The sequence below is a fragment of the Odocoileus virginianus genome, chromosome 17, assembly GCF_023699985.2.
Source record: "Odocoileus virginianus isolate 20LAN1187 ecotype Illinois chromosome 17, Ovbor_1.2, whole genome shotgun sequence".
Lineage (NCBI taxonomy): Eukaryota > Metazoa > Chordata > Mammalia > Artiodactyla > Cervidae > Odocoileus > Odocoileus virginianus.
Genome location: NC_069690.1, coordinates 36823003 through 36839958, shown reverse-complemented (window position 1 = coordinate 36839958; position 16956 = coordinate 36823003). Strand labels below are relative to the sequence as shown.

General features: G+C 48.2%; 1 protein-coding gene across 4 annotated transcripts in view; it reads left to right on the top strand.

Moving 5' to 3' along the window:
- The first annotated feature begins 1939 nt into the window (after positions 1–1939).
- SP2 (Sp2 transcription factor) overlaps positions 1940–16956 on the top strand; it is a 30364-nt gene continuing 15347 nt past the window's right edge. Inside the window, exons 1-3 of one of the 4 annotated variants that reach the window (XM_020870765.2) lie at positions 7049–7114; positions 8663–8775; positions 15086–15217. In XM_020870765.2, coding sequence (XP_020726424.1) covers positions 15211–15217 — 7 coding nt within the window. In that variant the 5' untranslated portion in view covers positions 7049–7114; positions 8663–8775; positions 15086–15210. Of the gene's footprint in view, positions 2705–3272; positions 3636–7029; positions 7115–8662; positions 8776–15085; positions 15218–16956 lie in introns of those variants that run through there. The other 3 variants (XM_020870754.2, XM_070479347.1, XM_020870762.2) reach the window with 3 other exon arrangements.

The following is a 16956-nucleotide window of genomic DNA, read 5'->3' as shown; positions in this document are numbered from 1 at the left end:
GAAGGGCGTAAGGGTTAGGGACTACTGGGAATGTCGGCGTGACAGCCTCATTGATTTTTCGCAGATCCTGGACCAGTCTCCAAGAGTTTGGTCCCTTCCTTACTGCTAGAATAGGGGTGTTGTGTGGTGAATGGGTAGGAATTAAGATGGAGGCTTGAAGATGGTCTATGATAGGCTTAAGTCCCTTGTGGGCCTCCAGGGTGATAGAGTACTATTGCTGGGTGATTATAGTTGAGGGGTCTTTTAGGGTAATGTGGACTGGGGGATGATGTTTGGCTATGGGTGGGTGATCAGTGTCCCAGACTTGGGGGGTCTAAGGCAGGTAGATCCAAGGGAAGGTCAGGGGTGAAGGATAGGGACGGTCCAGGTGCCATCTGCATGCAGAATATAGAGACTGTATCAAGGGGGGGTATGGTAATAAAGACCCCCATTTGGATAACAAATCTCTCCCTAGGAGTGCCATCAGGCACTGAGGCATTATGAGGAATGAGTGTACGAGGGCCGATTTTCCAAATTGACAGAGTAATGGAGGGCTGATTTTTGGCCTTAAGGGAACTCCAGAGACCCTCCCTGATTGTGAGTTCTGAGTCTTGAGTTGGGCCAGAGTAGGAAGTTAGAAGAGAAAAAGCGGCTCCAGTGTCTACTATAAAGGAGGTCTTTTCCCCGGCCACTACCCCATCTACCCTAAGTTCCGAGCTCGTATTCGGGACATGGGCTGGGGGGCTGGAACCCAGGTCCCATCATTGGAACAACTATCATAGGGTTGGGCTGGGGTTCCAGGGAGGAGTAGGGATCTCTCCAGGGGCACCAGGGCATCCCTGTGGACATTCCACTCTCCAAGTCTGGGAGGTGGGGACCTCCCCAGGAGTGCCAGGGTGTCCCTGGGGACAGTCCATTTTCCAGTGTAGCCATCGACCACAGTTTGGGCATGCTTTTGTGGGGGGCCATGGGTTTGGGCATGCCTTTGCCCAGTGTTCCAACTGGTTGCATCAGAAGCAGGGTCCGGGGAGGGAGCAGGTCTTAAGCCCCGTTCTGGGATAACTTGGGCCGGGCTGATCTCTTCCCTTAATTGCTGCCGCCAAAAAGGCATATTTAGCTTTTCTCTCATGTCTTTTTCTCTCTTAGTCTCCTCCTATTATTGAACACCTTGAAGGCTCTTCTAGAAGGTCTCTTTGGGGGTGTCTTGGCACTTCTCTAGTTGTTGAAGCTTGCGTCTAACATCACGGGCGGACTGGGTGATGAACTGAACATGAAGGTAGAGTAACCCAGCAGGGGTGGTGATATCTAGGTTGGTATACTTCCCGACTGCCTCTGTGAGACATGACAAGAAAAAGGCAAGATTTTCATCCACCCCTTGGGTGACTTCCCCGACTTTATCATAACTGACATGGATATGAGTATTTTTCTGCATTCCTTCTAGAAGGTAGGTAATCATATGATTGAGTCTCCTGATACCTGGGTCACCCGGATGCTATGTCCAGTGGGGATCTAATTGAGGCACTGCCTCATGAGCAACTGGGCTATCCAGGTCTTGGTTATGTAAGTGATTCAGCATGGGCTTTTGCTATTTGCCAGATATGGTCTTTTTCATCTGGGGTGAGAGTGGCATTTAAGATATAATATATGTCACTCCATGTGAGGTTATAGGTCTGCGAGAGTCTCAGGGATTCTTTTCTGTATCTGGTAGGATTTTTCAGATACATTTTCAGAAAATGATCCTAACTTTTCTTCTATCTGGCTTATGTCTGACAATGAAAATGGCACGTGGACTCGGGTGGGGCCCTCTGGTCCTGCCACCTCTCTCAGGGTTATCATGTATTGACCCTGTGGGTACCGACCCTGTGGCAGAGGGGAAGGAAAGGGGGAAGGAGTCAGGGAAACGGGGTAGTGGGGTTGAGGGAGAGTCAGGAGAGGTTTCAGAGTCAGTAGGTGAGTTGGATGAGGGGGAAGGACAGGGTTGGAGGTGTGGCTGGTAGGGAGGGAGCTCATCAGTGGAGTCAAACTCCAGGGGTGTGGAAAGTCACCATCGGCAGTTAATTGAAGAAGAGCCCTTTTATTTGGGAGGCAAGGTGCATGGAAGGACCTCGTGGGTAGAGCAGTCCTTGCATAGGGAGGGCCTGCTTCAAAGGACCCAAGGCTTGGGCATATGGGACCTCCAACCACTTGCCATTCCATTTAAGGAAGTTGGTGAGATTTTGAAGAATGTTAAAGTCAAATGTGCCAAATTCAGGTCAGCGGTTCTTGAATGTCCAATTGGTATTGATGCCAGACCTGTATACAGAGTTAAGTGGTTAGCTTTGAGCTCAGTGAGTAAGAGCGGTTTGAGATTTTTGAGAACACAGGCCAGAGGGTAATCTTTTGGGACAGACTGGCCAGACCCCATAATTGAAAGGCAAGCAGAGGCTCCTAGTGGGAGTTCGAGTCGTCACCCACAACAATAGGAGTTATGAGAAAAGAGCTCTGTGTCGAGGTGGAGCGTCCCCCACGGTTGCTTAGAGAGTGGTCTTAGGCCGGGGGTCCCCGGGACCCGGAGAGGACTAGGTTCTAGGGTGCCTCTAGAACACTGTCCAGATCTTACCTTAATTTTGGGGGCCGGCTTGGGTGGAGTGTTGCATGTAGAGCGGTTGAATGGCAAGAGTTCCCTATTCCGGAGGTCATCAGAGAAAGAGAAAGAAAAAAAGAGGATAGAGCCGGAGGCCTGCAGGTACGTAAAGCACCAATAAAGCCTTAGGACAAGGCCTGCACCACTTACAAAGGCACTAGGTGTCCCTGAGGGGAACTTATGAGCCCTGGCAGAAAGTGAGTTCACGTTCCCAGATTCCAGGAAAAGGAGAAACAATGAGAGGGAGAGAGAGTGACAGTGAGAAAGAGAGAGAGACAGAGAGAGACACACACAAGTGCCTTGCCCTCTCCTGGGTTTCAGCACTGAGAATGTAAGGTATAGTACGGGCCGAGGCAGAAAAGGAGAGATGACCTGCACATAGGTAGGTTACCTTTATTCAGGCAAGGAGGGGTGACAGTCAGCCTAATGACCAGGCTGAGCGTGAGAGGGATCCGGGAGGCTTCATATTTAAAGGGAGGTTGTGGAAGCAATAAGGGAAATGTTAGTCAGGCGGGACATTTTGGGTAATCTTTGGTTGAGATGGCATTTTTAGGTGGGAGGTTTGGGGCAGGGAGCAATAAGTTCCAGGTAGATGCAACTGGCCTGGAGCATCAGGGCAGGACTTAAAGTTCAGTTTTGTTTTCCCCGAAGTTAGATGATTCAGCAAAGGCCTTTGAGACCATTGTGTTCTTTTCTAGGCCCAAGGACTCCTTCAGATGCAGTCATTCTCTCAGTCAACAAGCATGTACCATGTACCTACTATATATCAAGCAATGTGTGGGGAGTGGAAGGTGCTGTGGTGGACAAGACAAATACAGGGACTTTGCGGTGGAGGACAGGTTAACAAATTAGAAACGGGGAGAAAGTGACAACTTAGAGCATGAAGAGGCTGAAAGTGGTTGGAAACAAGGCAGGTATCACTGAAGGAGAAGCTATGTCCAGACGCACCCATGGAAAACAGTCTTCTCCTGGTTGATGCTGAGACCTGCACTGGAACCACCTGTCCGCCCTGGCTCCGTGGAGATCGAAGCAGGTAGGATGGGCAGGGGAGAAACTCAGGAAGAGGAGGGACAGGAATGGGTAGAGGTGGAGGTTATAGACTATTCATAGTGGTTTACCTGAGGACCCCCACCAGAAAACATCTTTGGGCTGACAAGCAGTCCTCTAATTTGGCTGCCTGTTGGAATAACCTGAAGAACTTGATACCCTCACCAGGGTTGCACCCCCAGAGATTCTGATTTTCTTGGCCATGGTTTAGAATTTATTAAGCAATCTCTAGTGAATCTAAAGAGCAGCCAGGGGAAAGCAGGCATTAGGAGCTGGCAACCTTGCCTGTCCTCTCTGTAGAGTCTGGGGGCCATCTGCGGGAAGCGATCTGTGGGAAGAGAAACTGTGTGATGGCTTTAGTGTGTTGTAAGTGAGGCTCAAAGACTCCAAGAGTCCTGACAAAAGTACAAGGGGGTCCTCTCCTTAGCAGGTGCCCCCTTCCTCAGCTGTACCTCTGGCGGAAACAAGAAACACGGTGGTCTTTAAAGGGAAGAACCATTTAAACTACTCAAAACTCCTGCCAAATTCTTCTAAGTTTTTGCACCCTGCCCCCTACCCACACATGCAAATCCCTCCTGCTTCTGCTGGCTTCATGACAGGGCTTCTGGGGTGGAAGAAGCATAGCCGCCCCAGCTTTCATCTCACAAGAGGTCTGGCAGCAGCCCAGCAGGAAATTCAACCCCACCTCGCCCCTCAAATCCCTGCACCCTAAAATACCTGACTCATGGAACCCGGGTGGAGTCCTTGGCTCAACAGTGAAGCAATCTTACCTTGAATAAGGGCATGGGAACAGCATGTACGGTCTACATAAACAAGTCATATGTAGATGTAATTGTATGCAAATATTCATTCTTTAGCTCAGCGTGCATTTCCTGCCAGTTTTCTAGTACTGGCCTCAAACCTTCCACTGCAGCCCACAGTCTAGGAGAGAAGTCAGAAGAATGAAAGTGGGCACTGCAGTGTGAGAGAGTGAAGCCCTTTGCCTGTGCCAAGAACAGCCCAGAAAAGGAAAAGGATCTGGCTTAGCAGGAGATCAAACTTTGAGCAAGTTCTTGAAGGATGCATAGGAGTTTACCAGGAAAAAGACAGGAAATAGATGAGCATGTGTTTAGGAACTGTGGAACCTCTTCTTGAGGCAAAAAGGTAGGATTATGTAAAGAGAATAGGATGGCAGAGGGAGATGAAACATGAAAGATACACAAAGAGTGTGAAGGCCATTGTTTGCCTAGAAAGGAGTATGGACTTTTTATCTAGAAGGGCGAAGAGAGCCAACGAAGTATCTTAGCTGAAAAAGTGAATTCTTTTGAAATCCTATTTTTTCAAAGGGGTAGCCTGGAAGAGACTAGTAACAATTATTCAACAATTACAATATGCTGCGCATTCTGCTCTATATTTTATTATATCAACCCTTCATGATAATGTTATTCAAACTGCCAGATCAAGAAAAGACAGGGATAAAGGATAAAATAGGAGGAGGTTGGGATTAACATATACACATAGGGCTTCCCTGGTGGCTCAGATGGTAATGCATCTGCCTGCAATGCAGGAGACCTGGATATGATCCCTGGGTTGGGAAGATCACCTGGAGAAGGGAATGGCTACCCACTCCAGTATTCTTGCCTGGAGAATTCCATGGACAGAGGATCCCCCACGGGAATTGGACATGACTCAGCAACTAACGCTTTCACTACTATATATAAAATAACAACTTCCCTGGTGGTACAGTGGTAAAGAATCTGCCTGCCAAAGCAGTAGGTGTGGGTTTGATCCCTGGTTTGAGAAGATCCCATGGAGAAGGAAATGGCAACCCACTCCAGTATTCTTGCCTGGAGAATCCCACAGATAGAGGAGCCTGGCAGGCTATAGTCAGTGGGGTCACAGAGTCATACACACCTCAGCGACTGAACATGCATGCATATATAAAATAGACAACCAATAAGGACCTACTGTATAGCATAGGGAACTATACTCAGTATTTTGTAGTAACCTATGAGGGAAAAGAATCTGAAAAGGAGTACACACACACACACACACACATATACACATCTGAATCACTGTGCTATACACCTGAAACTAACACAATACTGTAAATCAACCAGACTTCAATATTTTTAAAAAAGGAAAGGAGGAAGGGAGGGAGGGAAAAAAGAAGATAGGACAGGACAGAAAACATCAGTGGATCATGGTTAGGAAAGGTAAGTATTGTTTTTGTAAAATTTTATCATACACTCACAGGAGTATAAGTGTACCGGGTGAGGATGCAAATGTATTTCTCACTGTGGGGTTATGATTTAAAAAAAAAAAAAAGGAAAGTCACTGCTCTAAGGTGTAGGTGTGAGCAGTCTCATTTCACAGATGAGGACGTAAGATGCACGGAGTTTCGGTACCCTGCCTCTCTTGTAAGTAGGCCGTGCGAGTTTCGAACCCAGGCTGGTCTGACACCAGAGTGGATTCCTTCTCATTAACGCGTTCCAAAGTCACACATCTTATACGGAAGATAAACCTACCCAGGTCGCGCCTGCCAAGTCTCACAGCGCTTCATTAAAGGAGGTAAGTGGGGGCAGAGGCCAATTCTGTCCACCAGAGGCGCTCGTTAGAATGCATATTTCTGTCGTGCGCCGGACACGAGAGGCAGTCCCAAAATCTTTTAGAGAGCTTCAGGTGATTCTGATGCCCACGTTGGCAGGTTGATGCAATAACCAGGTGAGGATTATGGGGGATTTGAACTGAGACGGTGGAAGTACTTTGAGAGGTGTCACGCAGCCCCAACTCCCGCTATTGTGCCTGCCGCCAATGTCTCACTGACAAAGTCGCCCTGGAGGCTCACTTCCCTCTTCAGAAGCGATGAAAGGTAAAAAATTGAATGAAAGACTGGTGGCTTTCAACTCACCACGCAACGGGTTGAAATGGCCGAAGAGCAAGACGCCCCTACCACACCAGGGCGACGCTGGATTTAGGCTCAAAGTAGATGCTATTTATAGGGCATTTGTCGGCCTCACCCTGAGGACTTTTGATTGGCTTTAGGGCAGATCTATCACTCATCTTCTGGATTAGAGGTGGGTGGAAGGTCAACCACGACCAATACAAAACCACTCCTTAGCTAAAACCCTCCCCATCTAGCTTCCTGTTGCTGTCCATCAACCACCTGGTAGGTGGGACTTTGCCTCCCTTCAGTTGGCTAGCGAACATGTCGTTCACTCTTCAGTAAGCTTCCGGTTGGTGCCCTCTACCGTCCATCAGTGACATTGCACAGGTCTATTGGCCAAGCCAACGTCGCTCTAGATGCCTCTCTTTGATTGGTTGATTGTGCTGTCGGTCCCCAATGTACCGAACTCTTATTGGTGAACGCTGCCGTCGCTCGGGCGGTGGCGGGCTCCGGGATTGGCGGGTGCTAGGCGGGCGGTGTCAGGCTCTCGGTGGCGGCGGAGGCGGCGGAGGCCAGGGAGGAAGATGTCGTAATGAGCGGTGGGTCCTGACCGCTGCCGGCGGGGTCTTCCCGGCTCTCAAGGGTCGGGAAGACGGGCAGAGGCCGCAGGGAGAGGGAGCCGGGACTGGGGGTTCCCCCCTGGGGCCGGACCTGGCGCCGGGGCCCGGCTCCGGTAGGGGCGGGGAGGGAGGATTCCCGCCCGGAGGAGGAGCGGGGCTGGCCAGCCAGGCGGAGGCACCCGGAAGGGGGCGTTCGACTCCCCGCCCCCTCGGAGCCCGCTAGGCGGGAGGGAGGCGCTTCCGGGGGCTGGCGAGAGGAGCGGGCACCCAGGGCAAACCTGGCACCTTGTCTGCCGGGTCACCGACCCACCTGAGTGTTTCCCGGCCCGGGGACGTTGCCTGGGTCTGCTCTGAGGAGGCGGTCGGCTCCCTGTGCGCTTGTCCTGTGTTCCGGGACCCTCTTGCATTCTGACTCTAGGTGCCCACCAGCGATTCAGTGTTCTCCCGACTGCAGAGAGGGGCGGGGGAATACTTGAAATTCCGACGGCTCCAACACACGGGCACTGATGGGCGTGGAAGTCAACTTAGTTCTCTGGGTAGACAGTCGAGAGGTAGTGTCAGGACACGAGGGCGCTCCCTAAGTAGATGATCTCTCGCCTTGGACTGAGGAGTGGGCAGAAACCTTTTAATATTTTCACTTGCATCTTTGAGCTTCCAGCTAGATATCTGCCAGCGCTTAGCAGAATTGTGAGACGTTTAAGAACTTGTGGACAGAGCTCCCAGCCTGTTACCTGACATCCCATGGGAGTGGGGAGGGTGGAACTGCCGAATCCCAAAGGTCGGGAGCAAACCTAATGAATGACAGAAGTAAAACAAAATGGATATTTACTTTCTTCCTCCACCCCACCTCCATTCCCATTGCTAACTTATGATTCTCAGCCTCCTTCCTACCCATGCTTCTTGGCTTATGTTTCGGGTGGCTTTCTAATTTTAGATGAAAAGGAATTGTGTCTTCTCCTCTGGGCAATTGAGAAACCTGTCCTCACGGCATTCCTTGGTTTTGATTCCAAGATACTGTCATGTTTAATTGTTTCTTAATTAACTTGATCCAGGGGGACTCAGTCTGGCTTTTCTCAGTGCATATTGTCCCAAAGTTTATTTCTTCTTCTGAGACTACTTCTTGCTCACTTATTTGTTGCTTTCTTAGAGAAAGGGAGGGAGGAGCTGGTAAATCTGCTTTAAACAGTGAATTGACCCGTGGTCACCCATTACACGGGTTTCATTGCAGATAGAAGAGTGATGACTGTTGGGCAGTACACTGGCATGCACTAAACTTGCATGCTGTACCTCAGAAGGCATTAAGTATGATAGTGGAGGACTAAGTGTTGAGTTGGTATTTGGATAAGATTTTTCAGGTTAGAACATTTAGGGTGTTGGCCAGATCATAGAGAGGCTTTGAAGGGAATGATGGTAGAATCCACACCATAGGAGTAATTTAGATTTGATAGCATAAAGAAACATGTTGTCTGCAATAATGAATATAACTGCAGTGTCTTGTTTTGTTTCAAATTCTTGTGTGCGATGAAGGGGGCGAATCTGTCAGACAACCTATCAATTGGGCTGATGATGTCAGTGTTCCAGTGGCTTCTAACAGGCCTTAATACCTGTTGGAAATGGATTCTCATTGGCTGGGGCGATTGGTAAGTTTTCTAATTCTGGTTCTTCCACTAGGTTGTACAGAGGCTTAACCTCTTTGTTTAAAAGCAGCAACAATGAGGAAAAAAAAAAAAAAAAAAACTGGTCTGACATAATTATGAACCCCCATGGGCTAGGCTTGTAAAGACATGGTCTCTTTGCCGAGGAGACCCAAGTAGAGTTAGTTCATCATTGGAATGTCACTTCACAGCTCTGCAGGGAGAACTATGCCAGGAGAAAGAGTTTGGCCTCACTGTTTGGCTTCTTATAGACCGATGGGCTCTTTTCTCTCAGATTCTATTAAGTTTGGGCCTCTGCAGGCCTGTCAGAGGAGAGAAGAAGCGTTAAGAAGATTCTGGCAAAAAAAAAAAAAAAAAAGATTCTGGCAAATGTCTGGGTAAAGGAACCTCCTGGTGTAACAGCAGAGAGGACAATTCATTTTGATATCTTTGGCCTTGAAATTGCGTTCTTCTGTTGGTGAAGAGTAGCCTTTTGGAGAAGTTGTACAGTCTCTTGTAGCCTAAACACTTGCTTTCGCTATAGGTATGTTATCATTCACAAGCTTGCTTTACACAAGGATTGCCCAACCAAGGCCTTTTTGAAAACAAATAAGTTTGTTGCAGCTAACCAGTAGACCCTAGTGTGGGCTTGGGTTTAGCAATCTTATAGACCTTGCTCACCCCCATTTCTATGATGAAGTGTAACATTCTTCTAAGATGTAACGTTACCTCCTTTGTTCTCTGTCAACACACAAATTGGAAGCTTTATGTACAGAGATTGAAAAATTTAGGAATTATTTTGCAGGAGATAGACAGTGGCCACAGAATGAAAGGTGCAGAGAAGAACTGCTTTAAAGGGTGCATAGAGTATCAGAAAACATAGAGATGTGAGCACTTCTGAGTTTAAATGATTACATTGTCCAATCTGAAAATTCGTGAGCTGCAGACTTACTTAAAGCAAAATCTATTTGGAGGCGCTCTAGTATTTTCTTATTAGTGTATTGGGTGTTATATCTGGAGTTTCCCTTTGAGCAGCTTAACTGGATTTGTGAATGTCTTCCCAGCAAGTTCTAAACCAGCTGGGCTGGAAGCCAAGATGGGCTGAGACGTGGCCATCATTATGGAATGCATTTGTTGATGCTTTTTTGTTTTTGATTTGCTTTTGTTTTGAATTCACATGCATCTCCTCGAGTGACTTCCTTCTATTGAAGGAAGGGAAAAGAACTTTTTCTTTATTCCTTTCTACACAGAGTCAACACTTAGATCTTTGTATTTCTGAAACATAGTTCAAAGTCACTTTTCTTTGTTAAGAACTATTTCCTGGGTTATCAGATCTTTCCTTGGCTAGCAGCATTCTCTTGGAGGACCTCAGGGTGGGGAGGTCTCACTTTGCTGTCAGTTTGTCAGTTGTCTGTTGAAGCTGGGCGGAAAGATGAATGAAGAAGGTAAAAACGTGGGGCAGTACTAATTCAAAGGCACTAACTGTTTGAGTAGGAAAGGAGTTAGAGATTGCCCTTGTGGAGATGCTCCCACTGGTGGATTTGTTCCAGTTGACAGGATTCTGAAATGGAAAACGGGTTTTTGTGGTGCCTCACTCAAGGTGAGAAGAGAGCCCAGAAGCAAGCTGAATCAGCTCTGGCAGCTTGGGGACGCTGCCACTTCCATTGCTCATCTAGTTTACACTCTTCCTGGATATTCTGAGGCCCCCGCTGGCCTGGGGGGGGTTGCTTCTCATCAGCTTGACCTTCAAGCTGGCCTGCTCTTGGGAGATGAATGCTGCTCAGGAGCAGAGGAGTACAGAGAACAAGTGCTCCGTTTTGCTGCTTCGCAGTTTACCCTCTGTGAGCAACTCCAAGCAACGTTGAGATGTCAGAGCTGTTTGCCACGGGAAGAAGGTGTTTGCAAACCCAACTGAATGTTCCCTTTGCCCATCTCATTTCCCTGAGCTACAGTTTGTTTCGGCATCAGCACTGCATGCTGTCTCTAGCCAGAAGCCCCACCTCACTGGATGCATCTGTCCCCAAACCATGATTGAAGCTGTTAGGTGGTCTCTTCATCTCAGCCATGCAGTGAAAACGGCTCAGGGAGCAGCAGGCACTGGCCTGCACACTCCCAAATGTCCTCCTTCTAGAGCTTCCTCTGTGGGGTGTTTGTTGTCTCTCCTAGGGGACTCGGAACCACAAAGCCGCCTTTCAGAGGGTGTAAATAGGGAGGAAGAGACGGCAGGCAGGGCTGTGTGATTGGATGTGGAATATTTCTGCCCCCAGCCAGTGTCTAACTGGAAGTCTCAGACTAGCCTCAGAACAGACCAAAACATTTCTCAGCCATCAGAAGAATAAATGGTGAGCCTCTCGTCCCAGGGGAAATGAAGTCACCACTCACTTTAACCAGCTGTGTCCCAGATGAATGTGCAGAGTGACTCACAAATGTGTCAAAGCAGAGAAAGCATGTACATAAAGTTTGTACATAATGATATTCTTTAGAAGGGAAAAAGTGTGTCTTGCTGTCTTCTTTTCTGTTTTTGGCAGAGTTCTGAGGCCCAGTATTTTTGTACCATTTCCTGAGACTGTTTCTTACCATCCCCTGCTGGCTGTCCCGTTTCCCCACTCACTTCTCTAGGGTCCCTTCCAGTCTGATAGGATGCGAACTAGCCAGTGATAACACCGTCACGTTTTCAGGAGAGAGATGCAGGGTGGAGACAGATAAGAGGTATTCAGACAACAGGGACCTGCATCGTCTTAACTCACTTGGGAAAGAATTTCTCCCCAGTACCTGTTCATTGAAAGAGGCATTGAGATGCGGCACCTGGTGTATGGTGATGAGGTGCGTGTCTGAGGTTTCTGTCCAGGAGAAAGACTCGACTGTGCTGGTCCACACACAGACTCTTGTCCCCATGTGAGGTGACCAGCAGGGTTGAGTTCCTTCTGGGATTGGATCAGCTGAGCTGACCTGGTGAGTGGATGCCAGCACCTAGTGCCAGGATATGCAGATCTGCGGGTTTTCTCCTTTGGTTCTAAAATTCTACTCACACTGTCCTGCTCCGCAGCCTCCAGGATTCATTCATTCATCCACTCAACAAATATACATCTGAAGCATCTACTGTGTGCCAGTAGGTAAGGAAGGTACATCTGGTAGAAGACATTAAGTTACTAGTAGATATCAGACAATAAGAAGTGCTAAGGGGAAAACTGAATGGAGGACAGGAGAACACTGAGGGGTATGGTTTACATAGGGTTGTCAGAGAAGGGAGTTTGAGAAAACCCTGAAGGAGGGAGGGGAGGGGTTGAGCCAGGCTTAATCAGGGGAGTCCATGGGGTCATCAAGAGTCGGACATGACCTAGCAACGAAACAACAACAATCTGGGGAGGGGAGATGGGGGTGGGGGTGAGAACTCAAGCAGAGAGAACAGTGAGTACAAAGGGCCTGAAGAGGGGCCCTAGCTGGCATGTATTGGAATAGCAGGGCGGCCAGCATGGCCTAAGCGGTGAGTGAGGGAGAGTGACCGCCAAGTCAGAGAGGTCACATAGACCCCTTATGTGTCATGGTGTGGACTTTGACTCTTAATTTGACTGGGAGATAGGATGTATTAGGGATTCTGAGCAGAGGAGTAACAGGATTGCATTTAAGTTTGATGGATCTCTGGATGCTGGTTGAGAATAAAACCAGCAGGGAGAAAGTCAGAAGCCCAGCTAGGAGACTTTCACAGTTATTCAAGCAAGAGATGATGGGGACCTGAACCTGGGTGATAAAAAGAAGTGGTTGTGAATGCAGTCAGATTCTGTATACATTTTGAAGATAGAGCTCAAGTGTTTCTTGACAAGTATAGAGTGGGCTTCCCTAGTGACTAAGACAGTAAAGAATCTGCCTGCAATGTGGAGACCCGGATTCAGTCCCTGGGTCAGGAAGATCCCCTAGAGAAGGGAATGGCTACCCATTCCAGTATTCTTGCCTGGAAAATTCCATGGACAGAGGAGCCTGGCAGGCTATAGTCCATGAGGACACAAAAGAGTCCAACAGGACTGAGCAAATAACACAGAGTGGAAAAAAGAAGGATCAAGGATGCCTCCCAAGGTTTTAGGGCTGAATAGCTGAAAAGGTGGAGTTCCATTCACTGCCCTGGGGAAGTTTGAAGGAGACAAAGAATTAGGGAGATAACAGCAGCCCTCTTTGGGGCTAGAGCAGGTTTGAGTTGCTTACCAGTACATCCAAGTGGAGATAACATTAGGCAGTCAAGATATACGAGTCTCAAGATATGTTTAGGAGTCATCATGACTGTGGTGGTTTAGTCACTAAGTTGTGTCTGACTCTTGCAATCGCATGGACTGTAGCCCATCAGATTCCTCTGTCCATGGGATTTTCCAGGCAAGAATACTGGCCATATTCTTCTCCAAGGGATCTTCCCACCTCAATGATCGAACCTGTGTCTCCTGCATTCCAGGCAGATTCTTTAGCACTGGGCCACCAGGGAAGCCCGGACTAGGTCTGTATGAACCTATATATATTATTGGTTTCTAAAGCTACAAGACTAGATGAAATCCCCCCACAAACAGGTGTAGACAGGAAAAAAAAAAAAAAACAGGACCTAAGACTGAGACCTGGAGCAGACATTTAGAATTTGAGAGACAGACCCAGCAAAGGAGTCTTAGAAGAAGCAGCCAGAGGGGTAAAAGGCCACCCTGCAAGCCAAGTGATGATGGTATTTTAAGGAGGAAGAGGGGCCAACTGTCAGATAACACAAGCCTAGATCTAAGAACCATCCAACTTGGCAATGTGGAGGTCCCTGGTGGTGGGGGTGATTTTTGTGGTGTGGATGGGAGAGGGCAACCTGGCTGGAACAGGTTCAAGAAAGACTGGAAGGAGAGCAATGAGGGACAGCAAGTATGAGTGGTTCTTGAAAGGAGTTTTATTCAATAAGGAGAGAAACAATGGATCTTGGCTGATAAAGGGAATCTTCTGATGAAATTGTGGACACACACATGGGCTGAGGCTGAGGTAAAAATTGGAAGAAGACTAGAGGGCTCAATAAGTGGGTGGAGACAGGATCTGCAATCTTTACTTTCCTCTGGCATTAGCCACACCTGGAACTAGTCACTTTTCATGAAAATCTGTGAAATTCCTTCTACTGTTATGGATCTCTTTTATATGATTATTCTAATTGTTGGATTTTTGCTCAGAGTATTTTAGAGTCTTTCTTGATCCTTTCTCTGTCTCAGTCCATTGTCAGCTCCCTTTGAGGTCCAACTTAGTTTCCTAAAACCAGCTATGGTTTAGTCTTTCCCTTACCAGCTCTGAATTCTTCCAGGCTAGGCAACTGGAAAAGACTGGGCTTAGGAACTGTTGTGCTGGCTTCAGGCCCAGCTGAGCTGACCAAAATAGCCAACAGAAGAACTGTTTGCGCAGAGTGAAATTCCTCTAGGGGAAACACCATAGCAGACAGCCAAGAAAGCCATAGTTAGGGTGGTAAGACCCCATGACACAATAAAATCCAAGTACCCCCAAGGCCTGGCTGTGGAGTTTGAGCCAAGTTCTTTCTCAGTTGTGGTGTTTCTTTGTTTCCCTTCTCTCTCATCCCCTGGCTCAAGAGTAGTATTCTCAAGTGAAAGACTAGTGGAACAACCCCCCAGTCTGATGGCCAGAGCTCCAGGGGCCCGTCTGAAGCCTCTTCCTGTTATGTGGTGCTCCCTGAGTCAGCCTATGGAAAGAGCGAGCTGCGCTCCCTGCCCTGTTGTCGGGGGAGAGTTCTGTGAAGGGTGCCATGGTGCATATACACTGGCACAGAGCAGTGGCACTTGTTCCAGACATCAGGAGAGTTACAAATGAGCTCTGAAGAAGGACTGGAGTTGGCCAGACAAATGGGAGAGTGTGTGCTTAGCCTCCAAGTGAGAGGATGTGTTGCAGTTCCTGAAATGGAAAAAACTGAAATGTTTGTGGAGAGAGTTGAAAGGGCAAGAGATAAAGTAGGAAAGTTGGGGGGGGGGCCGTGGCTGGTCAGGGAGAGGTAGCTTGTTTTGCCCTAAACTATTGAAGGATTTAATCTGGGAGAGTAGTTGAGTGAATTTACATTTAAAAGATTGTGGAGGCTGGATTAGAGGTGGCTAGGCCAGAGGCTAGGGAACCATCTTGCAGGCTTTGGGCTGTATTTCGGGCTGAGCTGAAGGTGGTTAACTCTAGCATAAGGAGAGAGGTTCGTATTTAGGAGGCAGACCCAGGAGGACTTGATGATTGGGTGGTGATGAGGATGGAGCTCCGGTTTCAGTGTGCTTGGAAGTACCAGAAGAGGGGCTGGTTTAATCAGAAATATTTATTATTCATTCAGCCTTCAGGCGCTGGTGTTACTGTACTGTGTAATAGGCTTGATGTAGCAGCTCAGCAGTAAAAACAGACCTGAGCCCCCTGACTTCCGTGAGTGTGGAAGAGAGACATTAAGCCCATGATGATTTAATGCGTGGTGAGTTACCAGAGGAGTTGACCTCATCTCAAGGCTCCTGGAAGGCCTCTCCAAGGAAATAACATGCCTTTTACATAGTGGGCTTTTGGTGGGGGTGGGGAGGGGAACAGCCTGAGACCTGAAGGGTGAGTCGTGTTAGCTAGTGAAGAGAGAAGAAAGAGTTCTGGGCAAGGACAGGGCAGGGATGAGAACAGGGAAGAGATGGAGGCTCTTCAGGAATCTGGAAGGAGGCCCGTGGTGACTGGGGATGAGCAGGCCGGGGAGAGAATGGGCCCATGTAACAGCTCGGCATTGGCAGTTCTGTGGCCAACCCAGGTGAACAGCCCACAGAGGGCTGGAGGTATTAGTCCTCCACTCAGAGGGGAGATGTGTAGGCCATTCATAGATGGACTCATCAGCCTGGGGAAGGTACTTGAAGCCATGTGAGTGGGCACAGTCACTCCTGGAATGGGTGTTGGGTGGGAAAGATGATAGTGAAGAACATCCATATTGAAGGAGTGGCAAAAGGAGCCCACAAAGGGAAGGTGGCTGGAGAGGTAGGAGAAAATCTGGGGGGATTTCAAGAGGAGGGAATGGTCAAAGGGCCGGGAGGTCCTTTGGCCCTCGTGACCTGGCAAGTGCAGTATCAGCAGAGACCTGGGGTGAAAGTCCAAGTGAGCAGGTGAGAAAGGAGGGGGACAGCAGGATGCTGGTAGCATTCCACTAAGTTTGGCCAAAGAGTGAGGAAGCCGCAGCTGGAGGGATGGAGGTGGAGATGAACCATCGTATGTTTATCCAGATCTGGGACACTCCCGGTTTTAAATTGGAATTAAGTTGGCTTCCACTATAGGGAAAAGGAAAATCAAGGGTGGACCGGTCAGGCACTGAACACCCCCCAACCCCTGCCTGGAAGCCTTTTGTGACAGCCTTGGAAATTTTCCTTGAGGCCTAAAAGAGCTGCAATTGCTGGTATAGCAAATCACCAGAAAACTTCATGAGCCAGGGAACTTGTGGGAAAGTTTTAGCCAACCCAAATTAATGAAAGTCTGAATGATAGCACTCTGAAGGAAATGCAGCCTTTTCCTCCAAGAATATGCAACAGTGTCACTTACCAATGTTGCTAAAGTAGGTTTCAGTGAACAGCTGTAAACTGCTGTTTAAAGCAAATGGTGCAATTGAAAGTGGCAGTGGTGTGAAACAGTTTCCTAACCGTGCCTTAAGAGTCCCTTTGCAGGCTTCATACACTCGTGCCTTAAGAGTCCCTTTGCAGGCTTCATACACTCGTTAGCCTAGCTTTCAAAGTATGAAGGGAAAGTTAAGCACAATTTATGTCCAGATTACACATTTTAGACATAAGGTTCCAAATTAATGAGGTTCTAAAGTACCTTTGACTCTAGTCCTGCAGTTATGCATCTGTACCACTTCATAATCACTGTTCATTTCCAAATACCAACTGGAAATGTGTCTTTCCCCTTTCATGGGTAATCCCAGGATGTCATTCTGCAGGGGCAAGGAGATGAGTCTCCATTTTGGTTGCCCAGCTCCACAGCCTGGGAGCCACAAAGCTCTGTGAGACTCTAGGAGAGAGACCAGTGGTTTGAGATCTAGAGGAATATTTCAGGGGCTGGGCAGGGAGGAAAATGAAACCAACCAAGATGGTGCAGTGGGAACACTCTCAGCCTGCGCTGGCATCAGGACTCTGCTATAACTTCCTAACTGAAAAGCCACTCAGCCCAGCCAAATCTCTAGACACTTTGAGT